The sequence below is a fragment of the Anabrus simplex genome, chromosome 4 (assembly GCF_040414725.1).
Source record: "Anabrus simplex isolate iqAnaSimp1 chromosome 4, ASM4041472v1, whole genome shotgun sequence".
NCBI classification, from domain to species: Eukaryota; Metazoa; Arthropoda; class Insecta; order Orthoptera; family Tettigoniidae; genus Anabrus; species Anabrus simplex.
This window is the reverse complement of record NC_090268.1, coordinates 4,307,506-4,321,266: the sequence shown is the minus strand read 5'-3', so window position 1 is coordinate 4,321,266 and position 13,761 is coordinate 4,307,506. Positions and strand designations below refer to the sequence as shown.

The 13,761-nt window shown below is 39.8% G+C and overlaps 1 protein-coding gene across 3 annotated transcripts in view; it reads right to left on the bottom strand.

Annotated features, from left to right (window-relative positions):
- Positions 1–13,761, bottom strand: part of Kap3 (kinesin associated protein 3) — a 388,285-nt gene that overhangs the window by 209,012 nt on the left and 165,512 nt on the right. For 2 of the 3 annotated variants that reach the window (XM_067144995.2, XM_067144998.2), the window contains one exon: positions 1,135–1,353. The exons of the other annotated variant lie outside the window; for it this stretch is intronic. In XM_067144995.2, coding sequence (XP_067001096.1) covers positions 1,135–1,353 — 219 coding nt within the window. The remainder of the gene's footprint in view (positions 1–1,134; positions 1,354–13,761) is intronic. 3 annotated transcript variants of the gene reach the window in all.

Here is a 13,761-nt window from a genome sequence, read left to right as displayed (position 1 = left end):
AACCAAGAATGAGTTAGCTGGAAAATTTATAATGTCCAATAACGGACCATTTATATTGGTATTATAAATTTACTCATTCGGGACAATTATTTTAGGTTCCCTATGGGAATCAACATCTACATTATTTTTGATGGCCGGCATTATATTTTCTCATTCCCAGTTTTCTTTTTCTAATTCTTCTGTTAGTATTGATGTGCGCAATCTTGTGGTTACCAGCTATGGAGGTTCATAACTGATTTCTCAGCCCCTTTCGTCCTCTTTGATGCATGTTTTTTCTGAGGGGTTGCCTAATGTTGGAACAATAATGAACTAAGAGTAATAACATGTAAATGAACACCGACCTGTGTGGGCATCTCAAAAAAAATAATAGTGGAGAGTGAAGCATGAGGATATTGTGGAATTAAATGTTGGATTTATGCTTTATTCCCATTTACATCGGTGGGAAGCTTGGCCGTGAAAAAATCCTGGACGTTCTGCTCAGCGTGTATGTAATTCTTTTTATCAATTTCTATTCAATATCCTACTTGCATGTTTCGTTGACACATTTCTTTTCCTAACTTATTTTTTTTTATAAACTGGGAATTTGTGTGCTAATTCGCTTTTAATTTGTACTAGCGTTAATCTTTTAGTGTTATTACTATTATTAAGGGACTGATCTCCACTTCAAGGCTGATATACGTTGTCTTTCCCTATCGTGATCACCGGACCTCGCGTCATTTAGTGCACTCGTTTCCTCGCGTCTTCTTGTATTGATTTTCTCTTTTATCCTTTTCCGGGATACAAGTGCGGGTATTGGCTCACTGTTCATAGCTCACCGTAGCTGGCACGGTACCATCTAGAGTCACTAAGACAAACCTCGTGATGAGGTACGTACGCAATATGGAATACACCGAAACAAAATAACAATAGCAAAAGGACAGGGAAGAGAACTACATATGTAAATACTTAATGGCTGGCAACCACTTAATTGATAGCGAGTGTCATTGTATTTCAACAGCTTCTCGTTCCCACCGTTCTCTGCAAAATGTAAAAAGTTTCACCACGTTTTCTTGACACTGCATAAGCACAACAATATTAATGCTTTCCGTAACATTTTACTTCATAAATAAGGAAGGGAAACGATGAAGTACTCACCACAAAATTCTGTTTGGTACCCTCATGCTGAGCTATGTTTCTTATCATTTTCATGATTAATGAATCCTGGTTTCTGAAAGCCCTCTCCATTAAACACTGAAGGCGATTGTTTTCAACCATCATTTGAGCATTACGTTTGTTAATAGCAAGGTTGATACAGAGAGCAATAAGTTCCAAATGGAGCTCATCTTCTGGACTCTGAAGCAACATGTTCATTACCTGGGACAAAAAATATAATAAATGCACACCACACTGTTCACACATTTTTTTTATTTTTATTTAGCAGGTGCCTTTTAGTACCAGGAGCACCCGAGGGCATATTCAGCTCGCCTGGTGCGGGTTTTTCTATTTGATGCCGATGGACAACCTGCATGTGAGATAATTATGACAATGAGGTATTGTAACTACTGCAAGCTATTGAAAATATGAAATGAATAAACGGTGAGTGAAATACCAAGACTGGGTGCCACCTGTAAAACAATTATAGGAATTTATAACTATGTAGAGCAATGAGCAACTCCTTCTCCCAAGGAGACGGTCGTCAGGCTGACGAAGCTCCAGACTTACCTGTTTACCCCTGAAATTAGATGTGGGTAGCAAGCCAGGTTCATCCTCACACCACTGATAAAAAAATTTACTGCAAGTTTCATACCATGACTTTACTCCCAAAATAAAAATATATAATAAATACCACAATAATCATCACTTGACGAGACCTACTCCTGATTGCCGTCCACAAAGGCAACTTACAAACAACCACGACCAACATAAATCATTACTTGACGAGACCTACTCGTTTGTCGTTTACAAAGGCAAATATACACACTACTACCAACAAAAAAATCATTACTTGACGAGATATACAATTCTTAACATACCTCCAGGTAAGAGTCCCACTACACTCACTGCTATTACAGAACAAAAATCGTTTTCTGGTAAAGAAAAGAATGACGACTTTTTCTACATACGGATGCAATCTTCTTTACGAAGAGCATCCCTAACCTTATTTAAACACTTCATCGACGTCTTGAGTCCTTCCCGACTGCCGCACAGGTTAGTGCGACGCCTCATGTTTCTCCAACTGAAACTGCATACTCGGCCGACGATTGCCTTTACCAAGAATTAGCTCTGTGCACAACCACACATCCATTACCGAATGTAGATTCGGTACGCATAACCACATCCACTGTACATTATCTCGTAGAAGAATTTTAGTCTAATTATTATACAGAGTTGGAATTACAAATAAACACTTAGTAGCATCTTTTACATAACGGCCACCAGAAACTCGTAGCATCGGCGATATTTAGCGTGCTCACTCCGTAGGTAAAATATACATAAGAACAATAGAGCATCGCCTAGGAATCTGCGCAAAGTAGCTCCCGCGCGCCGGTCCGAGTGAAAAACACACAGAATCAAGAACACAAACACAACCAGAAACAGAATCAGCGTCAGAATGAATTGCCGCACACGCGTACATATATATAGGCTTGCTGCACGTGGTTATAGCGTCCTGAAAAGTTTACTAGTAGCAACGCTCTCACAGGCACTTCTTCATGCGTCACTCAGTCAACCCAACCTCGCTAAAACAAAGCCCTCGTATTGGCTATCGTGTGTCTGATGTGACATCAAACGTCCACTCACGTACATCCACATTGATCCACTCCAATCTTCAGCCTATACTACCTAGCCGTACCCCGTGTTTCCAAGCCACATTGTTGCAACATATTCAACTGAATTCAACCGTCCTTCTCGATATAGTCGCCGTTTTCCCAGTTGCACAATCCTTACGGCTAGGCTATATTTACAGACTCTTACCCAAACGGAAATTTATACAAAATATAATGATGCACATATGCAATATTCCCTAACTACACATTCTTCTTATAATATTACGTTTTTACATTCTAAATAAACAAAATTACATGATTTACATGACTTTAACATCACAAATTATTTTACGAATTTTCCTAACCTAAAATTTGGGGATCGTACTTTTGTACAGTTACAGTATGGAAAGGGTGAAACGTGGTGTCGGTACATAGCCTACTCCCACTGAATAACACCAAAGGGTCTGCTCAAGGCTTAACATCTCCGTCCAACAGACGAATTCCCTTCAACACTGTGGAGAGGAATGAAACTGAATCCAGGATTTTGGCACACCAACGAGACTCGAACCAGCTAACCGTGGTGTACTAAACACCTTAACAATCATGGTCACCAGAAAGGTATTTCAGAGGCACAGGCAATACTGCTAATAAAAATAATACAAATTCAGGAGAGAGAGGGGACGGGGGAAGGGGGAGGACAGCTTTTGAAGTTTTAAAGTTAATGATTCCAGACACACAAATACAAAAGTTACCACAAGGCATTTCAAAATGCTGAGCCACTCCTCTGACTCATTTGGAATTGAATGACATATCACCTTCATGATGATTGTGTAACATGATGTGGCCCATGTCACTTTTGTCTTTGATTCCACTCTATATGGAGATGTGCCCTAGGGCAACGTGGCAACTATCGAGGGATATCGTTGCTTTCTGCTGCTGGCAAGCTTCTCGCCAGAATACTGAAACCACTGGCCAAAACAGTGTTGCCTCAAACTCAATGTGGCTTTAGACCACGACTGATATGATCTTCTGTCAAAGTTAAAAACTTCATGATAGTTCCATATTCAAGTGAGAATCACAATGAAATATATTAAGTTTTAAGGTTCCGCCTTTTCAATACAAGTCTCTTGCGCAAAATTATGTAACAACATATTTATTATGGTACTGGTTTCAACACATTGTTAGTGTCATCATCAGCCAATCTGATAAAGCGAGCAAGAAAACGAAATAAATACGACAATATACACACATACACGGTATAAAAACATATGATATAGGCAATGTAGAATAACGGACCATTTATATTGGTATTATAAAAACATATATCGAGTATTCCATTTAAAAGAAAGTTCTAGACAAAAAATAGGTAACAAAGTTTAAAAAGATGAAACTTCTAGTTGTAATGGAGCTAGTTGTAACGGGTTAACAACGTAATATTCTTGATTAATCTTGATGTGAAGATTAAAGTCACTCATTCTAATGCTGAATATTTGATTAAGTATAAGTTAAAAAATTGAATAATATATTAAAATCTTGATGATTGTCTTGTTGTAGAATACGTCTCAAAGGAGAGAAGGAACTGTACAGTGTTGTTGTTTAGCAGAGCCTTCTAAGCCTTTGTTGTTCTGACACATCAAGAGGTGGAAATAAATACATGAAGGTCCTTCTGAAATTGTCTAGGACCAAGGTTTTTCAGTCCAATCTGAAGCTTGAAGCCGAAAGAAAGGAGGCGGCCTAATTAAGTATGCAAAAGACATAAAGAGGCAAGACAAACAAAGGAGAAAACAAAAACAGAAGAAGGACTTGAGGCTCACCTTGTTCTGCGTGCAGTGAAGTTTGACCAATGGAGAGGAACAGAGAATCGAAGCATGTGTGCAAGCAAGGACAGAGCTAAGGCAGGAGTAGGAGGAAGAGGAGAGGGAACTAGCGAATAGAGATGAGTGGAAGGTGTTCAAGGTGGATCGGGGAGGGGGCGATGCGCTGGGGGCAAATAGCGCAAGAAGGTATTGTATATGGCATGAAAGATTGTGCCCTAACTTGAAAACTTGATGTTTTTAAAACCATAATGTGAACGTCAAAGAGGATGTTGGATTTCTCTGATGTGTCATTTAAGTTTAAATTGGGGTTAAAAACTGATCAAGATTTATATTACAGTTTTCAGTGACATCAAGAAGGGGACCTTTGCTTAAATTCTTGACAATTTCTATGTCTTGGTCTATATTATAACACTATGTTTTAAATCGTGTGTATGTTGCCCCGCAGCTGAGAACCTATGTATTTTATTGCATTAACGTGTTCCAGATACCTGATTTTAAAATTACGTTCGGTCTGTCCTACATAAGAAGAGTGCGCCACACCCCTCCCTTACCGATAATATACGACATAATATAACACGCACATCGGGAGATTCGAGGCGTGGACCGTGACTCGGAAAGGCCAAGAACACAGCCCTGAACTGGAAACGTCCCTCATTAACAATGCACAACAGGGATGAGAAACTACTAGCTATAAAATTCAAATAAAATTTAAATGAGGTTTTATTAATATGATAAGATTTTAAAGAAAAAGAAAATGAAGCCACCGATAAAAAAAAAAAAAAGGATACATACTTGTGTTCATTTGGTTCAGTCGAAGTAGCAACATAAATGGGTGAGCACAGCATTTCTCAAACACCAAAATTAATAATTGAAATCACAACGTGCTCACCGTCTCAATATAATCTCGCTACATAATTAGCTAATTTGAAAACAATCCACATGGATTTGTTTGGTCGTTCTTTCCACGAGATTAATAACATTGTTTTATATACGCGTCCATCAAAACTCCATCATCATCTCCACAACAATAGCTATGGAAAGATAACATCCCCAAGCGTCCCAGAGAAGAAACACAGAGCAGCTATAATAAAGGAATGCAGGTATCGGGATGGCTGAGAGAGAAAACATCACTGGACCAAAGAATAGTCAAATCCAAAGAGAATCACAAGCATTCGCATAACCCAAATAAAAGTAAACAAACATGACTGCCTCGTGGGCAAGCAAAACGGTCAAAACAAAACCAAGGCAAAATAATTAACACCGTACCGAAAAACAAAAACAAGGTACAGAAACAAGATCAAAAGGAAAAATTAACTGACCAATACGTCATCTTTTTACTCCCCACACTCACGAACACACACCCAAACATTCAGACATTGCTGGTATCGGGCAGCAATAGGAGAGGTAGCTCCATTCAAAAAGTAGATCACAAACTCGTGTATTATGACTCTCATGGTCACAAACAAAGGTCTCACATGTCAGAGTGACGTGCACGACACAAATATTTCATCAGCAGAATAATAGGGACCCACTGGTCACGCCCAAGTCCACCAGCTTAAGCACTCCGTATGACACGAATGGATCTCCGTGTCGACACACAGGGAAATACATTAATTTGATGGCAAAATACATTAGAATGCAGTGCGCATAAATAGAATTGATCAGAGACCCAGTTACCAACATCTCACAATCACAATAACAGCAACAAACACGCGGTCCATTCACGCCGCAGAGCAGAAAGATGTATATCACTCATCTATGATTTTAAAGCAGAGAATACCACTACAGAAACGTAGAAAAAAATTATATTAAAACAAGGATCACCATATCTGCAATATTAGCCGTCAAATTAAAAAGAAGGATGGCTGTATAGACAGTTTAAATCTAATAAATACCCATCTATAGCTCAGAAAAGCCACTCCGATATGCGAGGAGTCCATTTTATATTCCTCTCTCATAACCACAACATACATTCGAGTCAAAGAGATAAAGTTACAGACTCGCCGGAAAGAACGACCCTCCGTGTTCACAACTGAGGGTGCTGCCCTCTGTAGTACAACCTTGGAAATAGTTGAGTCAAACAAGCTAAAGCTGATACAAGCACTTAGCATTTATGAACATGCTATACTAACATGTCTCGAGAGTTACAGCTATTGCATTTAAATCTGTAGATGCCTGACCTTAAAAAGACGTTAGTTTTATTCACTGAAGTGGAATTATGTACCACCTACACAATCCTATAGTTGGTTCGAAAGGAAATCTTAGTATTATGTTTCTTGAAGATGTTAGCGATACTATAGACGTCTTCATTAACAGTGAAAGTAGAATAAGCAGCAGGGTTGGATTTTTCTCTTAATAGTGTTGTTTTTGGTCAGTGTTTAAATTGATTACTTATTCGTTCAATAAAAGAGTTGTTGTAGCCATTGAACCTAGCGATGGACCGGATGGTATTTAATTCCTTATTTCTTTGGACATCGGTATTTTGAAAGCATGGTTGACCAAACTGTTGTAAGTAGCACATTTATGAGTTTGTGGGTGTGATGAATCCTGCCTGATGGGGTTGCTGTTTGTGTGGGTTTTCTATATATCTTATACGTTTATGAGCTTGAAAGCCTACTTATCGTTAGATCTTAAAAAAATTGACTGATTTGTTGGATTCAGATTCAAGGGTGAATTTGATATGGGGATCAATATTTTTGCGATTAGTAAGAGTGGAAGACACAGTAACGGCTCGGTCATCAAGAATTACCAAGATGTCGTCGACATACCTAGCCCAAAAAAGCATATTTACAAAGGTGTCATTATCAATTACAGTGTGTTCCAAAATGCCTAAATAAATTTCCGCCCGATCATTAATTATAGACCCAGCCCCCTATACAAATTAGCAAAATTTATTCAAACTTCCTTAAGAAAAATTTCAATTTCTGTCAAATAAATCTATTAAAAAACCCACCATAGAATTAATTGATAAATTGGACTACTTTGAAATCTAACCATACCATTCCCTCCATTCATTTGACATCACTAACATGTATCCCAGTGGTAAGACCAAAAAACTATTTCCCAATATTGAAAGACACTTAAACAGTCATCTTAGTAAACTTGAGATCCTGGACTTTGTCTGTTCTTAAATTAGTAGTTAATAATTGAGACCTGTGTAGAATCTCTATGATGTGGAAAGTTGTTGTGGAATATTTTATTTGTAAATCTTTTTAAGGAATATTCTCTGTATGATTTGGTGTGTTGTGGAAGAATATTGTATTCATATTCCATTTAGCTACCTAACCTGTATGGCGTAAAATATTTTGTAGTATGTTTTATTTGTATTCCCTTTACCTACTTAATTAACTGCTAGATTATAAATTATTGTTCTATAGTAGCTGGAACAGTCCAGAAAGGTTGTGATGTAGACTTTTAGAACAGGGTGTGTTGGCCCCTGTCGGTTGTGGATTCTAGAAATATGTCCTTACTAATTCTGGAAAATGGAAAGTTCGCGATTGGTGTCTGTATATGTTCGGAAATATTGTATAAACATCGTGACTGGATAAAGAGTTATGACTGGTGAATCTGGGTGGCGATAGGCAAGCTCCTGTACTCTGATTGGTCACTCGGTAATCGTACCAAGGCCAGACTCCCCTTTTTAAGTGAGCAAGGCAAGATTTCGTGGTCTTTGGTTCTCTCATCAGTCCTGCCGTTTTGATGCACGTCGGCGTATCCTCACTCCCAGGATGGGCTACCTCGGGGTAAGCACGGTTGATTTCAGTCCCGTTTTAATTTACATTTAATGTTCGCTGGTGTTTCTCATAGGAGTTTGCCCTAGTCACCACTCTATTGCTCAGATGTTTTAGAAAACACGTTTACTTCATTCTAAATAGTATTTGTATCTTGTGTCCCTTCTTACCTTCAGAATCGTATTGTAGAACTTGGATTATGCTAAGATATTTCTGGTTAACTTCTTCGGCTAATGGCAAAGCTCTTGTCAAACAACATCTAATCTTGTGCACCACTTAGCACAATTAACTACACAATTATGCCAAGTGACAGGACAAATGCTCTGACTATACATGAGAAAGATAAGTACAGATCCGAGTTATGGAAACGTCCGAGTCCAAACAAACATCAGGTAAGAAAAATGAACAAATACTCACCATTAAATACCGTTGACACCAGAGGGGCCATTATCTGGTCATTATCTTAAAATGTTTACCCGCCTTCAAAAACAACAACCTCTTACTTGGAAACAAAGAGAGATTTAATGAAAACCTTAAGAAGCTTACAATTTAATTAAAATAATCGTCGCTGGAAATAAACCAAAAATACTTAGTGCTCAAAGATTTAAAAAACTATGGTCGACCGTTTCATTAGAAATTAATTAATTAATTAATTAATTAATTAATTAACAAAGCCTACGTGCAATTCTGAAACACTTCTTCAACCTTTAGATACCCTTTAAATTCCAATAGATTTCATGGCAAGGTTCATACCACCATCATATACCTTATCAGACCTAGAAACAATGTTCACTTAATTGCTTTCTCTTTTTTTTAATTCTGAAAAGTTGTTTGGAGTATATTTCAAGGAGTTCCTACAAGGAAGGGTGGAATATCACAATAAAGTTTCAAGAAAAGTTTACCCCAAAACAATAATAATAAAATCAGGACTGCGACACGGGGTAGGAAAATATGCCATCAGGGAGAGAAAAATGCCAAAATTAATTTTTTAAAAACAGGTTAAACCATCCACAATACTAAATTCATAACAGGAACATCAATTCATTTCCACCAACATCCATCAACAATCAGCATCACTATCAATCAACATTAACATTGCCCATGGCAACGAAAACACGCCAGGTCAGTTAAGCGAAAGGGCCAATCACAGGCCACCAAACAACAATAGGCTAAAACATATTAAGAGACAAAAGAAAAACAGGACGCCGAAATATCACGAAAATACAAAGCAAATAAATTTTAAAATATTATTAAGAAAACAGGGTAATGTCAATTATATTGCTTGATATATATGTAAACGTATTTATGTTCAGCTGATGATGACCAATTAGGGTCGAAACTGGTACTGTAAGCTAATTCTTACAATAAACAGTATTGATAAGGTGGAAATCCTTTCTTATCTGCACATGAGGAACAAACCTGGTCAGGTTCGCGAAAGGGGCGGACTGCTGGATGGGCGGCTGAGGGACGTGGTACCTGCTACAGAAAGCCTGAGTTGCAGGAGGACAATGTCTGGCAGAATGCCTCATCACGGATGGGAAAACGCGGCTCAGGACCCCAGAAGGGGCAAAAACCCTACGTCATCTGGAACCATGGACATTCCACAAATGAACCACCCAAGCAAATACCAAGGGAAGCTATGGAAGCTCCAGAAGAGCAGGTCCAGCAGCAGGCCCAAGAGGAGAATATGGAGACAGAAGTCTCAGAAGGTCAGGCTGACTCCAAATCTTAAAAGGAAACAGAAGAAGCAACAGGAAAGCAGACTTCTGGACAAAAGGAAACAGGAGATTTCACTGAGAAAGACCTGAAGATATCGGCATCAAAACTAAATGGGATGCATATACATAGACCACCTCGCACAAGTGCCTACTACAAGGAAAAGAAGGAGGCGAGGAAAGAAGCCAAGATAGCACCTGGGACTTTGGGTGGAGAAGAAGTCAAGGAACAGGGATCGGCGAGAAGCTATACCAATGACTATGCCCAAAAGGCCAAGGTCGAAGGAAAGCACGCCATCAAGTTCGACAACAAAACCACCCTCTAAGAAACAGAAGGAAGAAATAGTCATGTCTTTCTCAAAAAGACTATTCTGAGTTAAGGTCGCAAGTAATACCTAAGACCTTTCCAGATAGAAAACTCAAGGAGGATGTGACTGAATTGTCATCTGCTCTGATAGCACAAATGGAGCCGCTGTCAGACGGATGTCTGCCAGGCTTCCTTGAGTCGCCAAGGCTGGAAAGTGGAGCTATGGTATTGATCTGTGGAAATCCAGAAAAGAAAAGTTGGCTGGAACAGACAGTATCAAATTGTAACCCATGGAAAGGGGAGACCCTAGAAGTGGCAGACGCAAAAAAGGTGCTGAACATGACCAAGGTCATCACCAAGTTCCCACCTTCTTTTGACAAGATGAAAGTGGAGGATGTTCTTGTCAGAATTAATCGGCACAATACCAAACTTCTAACGCAAGAGTGGAGAGTGCTGAATGCCACTTCAATCGACAAAACAGGAAGGACAGTCGTTTTGGCCCTTGGTGAAAGAGACTTCGAAGAGCTCAAAAAGAGAAGCCTTAAGGCTAAGCTCGGACTTGGGCATATAAAGTTTCAGGTCATCAAAGGAAAAACGAAACCCCATGTTGATAAAGATGGTGCTGAAGGTCCTTCAGACCAATCCTCAGCATAAAGGAAGTTCAAATCCGGAGCTACTGACGCGGCCCTTATTCAAGAGCCTTGGGTAGTCAAGGGCAGAGTAGCAGGACTAGCGGAATCTGAAAGTAAGCTGATGTACGATATATCAGAAATACCCAGAACATGTCTTCTTGTGAACAGGAAACTAAAATTTCTTATGCTGCAGGAATACTGTTCACGGGACTTAATTGTGGCGAGTGAATGTCTCAGTGTGGGTATCCTGTGTACTACTTTAGTAATATGTGTGGTTAATCAAGGATTTGCTGTCTCGAATTGTGTTGGAATTTCTTCCGAGGAATTTAGTGGTGATGTGGAGTGTAGTGAGGCGATCTGTGACGATATAATGGTGAAATCAATGAAATGGTGTTTGTGCGCCATGTGGTCGGGCTGTGACATGCTTACGCACACTACGGGGCCGGCTTCTTCAACTGCTGCTGCGAGTGATCCGCCTGCAGATACACAATGGAACGTGGAAACTTCCCTCGCCCTCTCACAGGCAGGAGACTGGTCAACTTCGGATCGTAAGTTTTATTTTCCTTCCTTACCGACGGTTAACCTGTCTTGTTTTCTTACGGTCCCAACATCGACCCACGATTCGTTGAAATTACGCTGTCATGCGCGCCGTTCCCCCGTTAAGTTTCTTACTAACACTGTTACTCCTGTCTGGTGATGTGCAAATTAACCCTGGGCCGACAACGAATAATGAGTTCTCTGTGTACTGTCAAAATATCAGGTCCATAAAAAGTAAGATTACAGACTGTGAACTTCATGTTCAAGAATTAGCTGCCTTTGACATTATTGCCTTAAGTGAAACTTGGTTGACGGATTTTGTGTTAGGCTCTGAAATCCCACTCTCTAAAGAGTTTTCCTTATTCAGGGTCGATCGTAGAACTGGATCCCGGGGAGGGGGTGTTTTAATCGCTGTCAAATCTAAATGGCATGCAACCCTATGCTCCGACCTGATGAATGACTGTGAAGCTGTTTGGGTTGAAGTTACATTTCATAACATAAAATATCTATTTGCATGTTTCTATAGACCACCTCATTCCTATCTCAACTATTCTGAAGCTTTTCTTTCCTCTGTGCTTAAAGCCGTTCATTCCAAAGATAACATTGTCATACTAGGAGACTTTATCTGTCTCCTGGATTTCCCCTTCATTAGGTCAGCCTTCTAATAGCCTGGACAAATGGTATATGGACCACTATATTACTGGAATGAACTTCAAACAGCATGTCTTGGAAAACACCTGCGGAAATAGTCTTCTTGACTACCTGCTTTCCTATAACAAGCCCTCATCTGTTTCTGTGGGACGAAATATTTTTAACTCCAACCACAAGTCCGTTGAAGCAACTTTCACTCTCACCCCTCCCTGTGCTTCGAGATGTCATCGACCTGTCCTTCGGAGCTCTGTGCCTGTGTGGCGTTGACTGGCAGACTGTCCCTTTTACCATGGTATTTGTTGCAAGTGGTTGAAGTTCAAGATGCGGTAGACTTATTTTATGACTGGACGCTTGCTGTGATCCGTGACCTCATTCCTACTCGTTCAATGTCCAGGAAATTCCCCCATGGAAGAAGAGTGATACTAAAAGTGCTGAACTAAAAAAATCGGTAGCCTGGAGACAATGGAAGAATGCGCCCTCCGAGAGAAATTATAAAATATTCTCTGACCTTCGCAAACACCACAAGGCGGGATTACTCAAAATATATTAACGGAGCCTGCCTTGAAGTAAGACACAACAGTAAAAGGTTCTGGTCACTTATAAATAACAGAAGAGACAACAAACGACCATAGGGACCATTCTGTAGCCAGTGGAGCAGATAAACCTGATTTATTCAATGAATATTTTACCTCTAATTTTGTTAAACCTGTGCAGTATGCTGTTTCCTAAAATCAAACCTGTTACTTCCCATAGCCTCAGTAATATTTCTACCACTGAATCTGAAGTGTACTCCCTACTTTCATCTTTGTCAGAAAATAAACCCACTGGTCCTGATGGTCTCAGTACTATCTTCCTTAGGAATACAGCAGTAAGTCTTTCATACCCTATTAGTGTGATATTCAATCAGTGCTTCTCAGTCGGCTACTTTCCGAGCTCCTGGAAACTTGCTTATATCACACCCATTCTTAAAGGTGGACAGAGGTCGGATATCGCAAATTATCACCCGGTCTCTATATTACCTGCTTTATCAATCATTTGTGAAAGGATCATCCATCAGCATTTGCTTGCATTTACAATTCCATATATATCCCCTCAGCAGCATGGTTTCCTTCCTGGAAGCTCCTGCGTAACTAACTTGGCTATCCTCCTCCATCATGCTACGCCTGCCATCCACGCGGGCTCTCAACTTGATGTATGCTATATCGACATCGCAAAGGCCTTCGAAACCGTGGATCACATGCTTCTTGCACACAAACTTTCTGAACGGTTTAACGTTCATGGGAGATGCCTAGCTCTAATTAATAGCTTTCTGAGGGAAAGACTACAGCGCGTGGTCCTTGATGGATGCAGGTCTTCTCCCACCACCACCCTCTCGGGTGTCCCGCAGAGTAACGTCCTAGGTCCACTTTTTTTGCCCTGTTTATTGATGACCTTATCGATACTGTTACCGCTCCTACAGTGGTAACACCAAAACAACGCACAAACACAGTTAAAAGGGGAAGGTAAGAGTAAACTACACAATGTAAGAAATCACTACACACTCGGAAAAACAGTAGCTGGCAGTACGCGGATCTCCAACAAAACATGTACGTAAATATCAGTAGGACCAACTAGTGAACAACAAACC